The 2,541-nt window shown below is 48.8% G+C and overlaps 1 protein-coding gene across 1 annotated transcript; it reads left to right on the forward strand.

Annotated features, from left to right (window-relative positions):
- Window positions 1–222: 222 nt before the first annotated feature.
- On the forward strand, window positions 223–1,915 carry LOC133953446 (integumentary mucin C.1-like). Its single transcript, XM_062387372.1, has 4 exons — window positions 223–281; window positions 420–474; window positions 564–815; window positions 1,911–1,915. Exons 2-4 carry the CDS (start codon window positions 438–440, stop codon window positions 1,913–1,915), a joined length of 294 nt encoding a protein of 97 aa, XP_062243356.1. The 5' UTR covers window positions 223–281; window positions 420–437.
- The last annotated feature ends 626 nt before the right edge of the window (window positions 1,916–2,541 follow it).

Here is a 2,541-nt window from a genome sequence, read left to right on the forward strand (position 1 = left end):
TCTTTGTGCCACGCAGCGGAACAACTTCCTCAGTTCATCATCAACATTTTTGCTTTGTTGATCCTTCAAGGTTCAGCGGAAAATGATGCAGGGATAAACAAAGCTATTTGTTACTCTGAGGCGACCAATGGGAGCTCTCCCCCAACCTTCTTAATGTCAATCGTCAAACATATAAAGGTTGTGGCAAACTGAGATTAAGTTACATCTGACGGTGAAGTGACATTGGACTGAGGCAGCTTCCATCCCAAGGCAGCTACAGACACACAATTCAGAGAAACTTTGTAAGTACAATATTTTTTCTTTTAATAGAAAGTAGAAAAACAGTTGATTGTACCGCACAACTTTCATCCTTTTTGTTTTGGAAACTGTTTGAAGGTTTTCTCTGATTAAGTGAGACAACATTTTGCTTTTTCTTTTAGGTGCAAAAGAGATTAAAGATGCTCCTGATCATCCTGATTCAACTCCTGATCGTCGGTGAGCAAAACCTGTTCTTCTCACAGACAGCAGCAGTTTTGGGAAAAAGGAAACTCTTATTGATTGATGTTTTATGTTTTGATCAATAGCATCAGCAAATGCCCAGGCAACCACCACTGTAGCAGCTACAACTGCAGCACCCACCACTGTAGCAGCTACAACTGAAGCACCAACCACTGCAGTACCCACCACGACGGCTGCTGGTGCCATCACCACAACGGCTGCTGGTGCCATCACCACGACGGCTGCAGCACCCACCACGACTGCTGCTGGTGCCATCACCACAACGGCTGCAGCACCCACCACGACTGCTGCTGGTGTCATCACCACGACGGCTGCTGGTGCCATCACCACAACGGCTGCTGGTGCCATCACCACAACGGCTGCAGTACCCACTACGACTGCTGCTGGTGCCATCACCACAACTGCTGCTGGTGCCATCACCACAACGGCTGCAGCACCCACCACGACTGCTGCTGGTGCCATCACCACAACGGCTGCTGGTGCCATCACCACAACGGCTGCTGGTGCCATCACCACAACGGCTGCAGCACCCACCACGACTGCTGCTGGTGCCATCACCACAACGGCTGCTGGTGCCATCACCACAACTGCTGCTGGTGCCATCACCACAACGGCTGCAGCACCCACCACGACTGCTGCTGGTGCCATCAACACGACGGCTGCTGGTGCCATCACCACAACTGCTGCTGGTGCCATCACCACAACGGCTGCAGCACCCACCACGACTGCTGCTGGTGCCATCACCACAACGGCTGCAGCACCCACCACGACTGCTGCTGGTGCCATCACCACAACTGCTGCTGGTGCCATCACCACAACGGCTGCAGTACCCACTACGACTGCTGCTGGTGCCATCACCACAACTGCTGCTGGTGCCATCACCACAACGGCTGCAGCACCCACCACGACTGCTGCTGGTGCCATCACCACAACTGCTGCTGGTGCCATCACCACAACGGCTGCAGCACCCACCACGACTGCTGCTGGTGCCATCACCACGACGGCTGCTGGTGCCATCACCACAACTGCTGCTGGTGCCATCACCACAACGGCTGCAGCACCCACCACGACTGCTGCTGGTGCCATCACCACAACGGCTGCAGCACCCACCACGACTGCTGCTGGTGTCATCACCACAACGGCTGCAGCAACCACCACGACTGCTGCTGGTGCCATCACCACAACGGCTGCAGTACCCACCACGACTGCTGCTGGTGCCATCACCACGACGGCTGCTGGTGCCATCACCACAACGGCTGCTGTTGCTGCCACCACCACCACAGCAGCTGGTGTTTCCACCACCACCACAGCTGCTGGTGCCACTAACACTGCTGCACATGCTGGGATCGTATCCGTGAGCAGTCTGGTGTTCTGTCACTTCAGTGTTCTTCTCTTCATGTCCCTCTGTACAGTGTGACCTGGTTGTACTGGTTTTTTTTAAACACATTTATCAGTACCCACAAAGTATTTTTATTTATATTTAGACACACACTGGTGTTGATAAGATTAACAATCCATATGATACAAAGTGTTAAAAATAAGTTAGTGCCTATTTATTGTAACTCTCAGAGTAAAGTTACTGATAACTTATAAATTCATGACTGATGAATGACTGTTGAAATGATGTTAACCCAGCTAGACTGGTATCAGTGTTTTCTATTGTTGGAGCAGTGCTTCATTAAACTTTTCAACTGTTGTTGTTGATAGAACTGTTTTCTTTAAAGTGTATTATAATTCATGTGAAGTGACAAATCTACGTTGAGGCCAGAATGTGGAAGGATTATTTATTTGGGTCATTGATTTGTTATTTCACAGCAGATAAATAAAATGACACAACAACAAACCTTTAAAAATATCTTAATTTCCTTTATATAAGATCACATCTGATCTGAGTGGAAACTTATTGTCCTCTGTTTAGTCATAGTTTGAATTCTAGCTATGGTTTTACATAATTCAACATATATTTATTTATGTTGAATCAGGCAATGAGAACAGGCTCTGAGTTGAAATGCATCTTAATCCTAGGTGTGGCACAATACATCA

This window comes from Platichthys flesus, chromosome 5, assembly GCF_949316205.1.
Source record: "Platichthys flesus chromosome 5, fPlaFle2.1, whole genome shotgun sequence".
NCBI lineage: Eukaryota > Metazoa > Chordata > Actinopteri > Pleuronectiformes > Pleuronectidae > Platichthys > Platichthys flesus.

Bases quoted from the DNA above. Each gene is read 5' to 3' on its own strand.
- LOC133953446 (XM_062387372.1), top strand. From the start codon at position 438: ATGCTCCTGATCATCCTGATTCAACTCCTGATCGTCG. The intron at 475-563 runs GTGAGCAAAACC...TTTGATCAATAG, and splicing joins GATTCAACTCCTGATCGTCG to CATCAGCAAATGCCCAGGCA.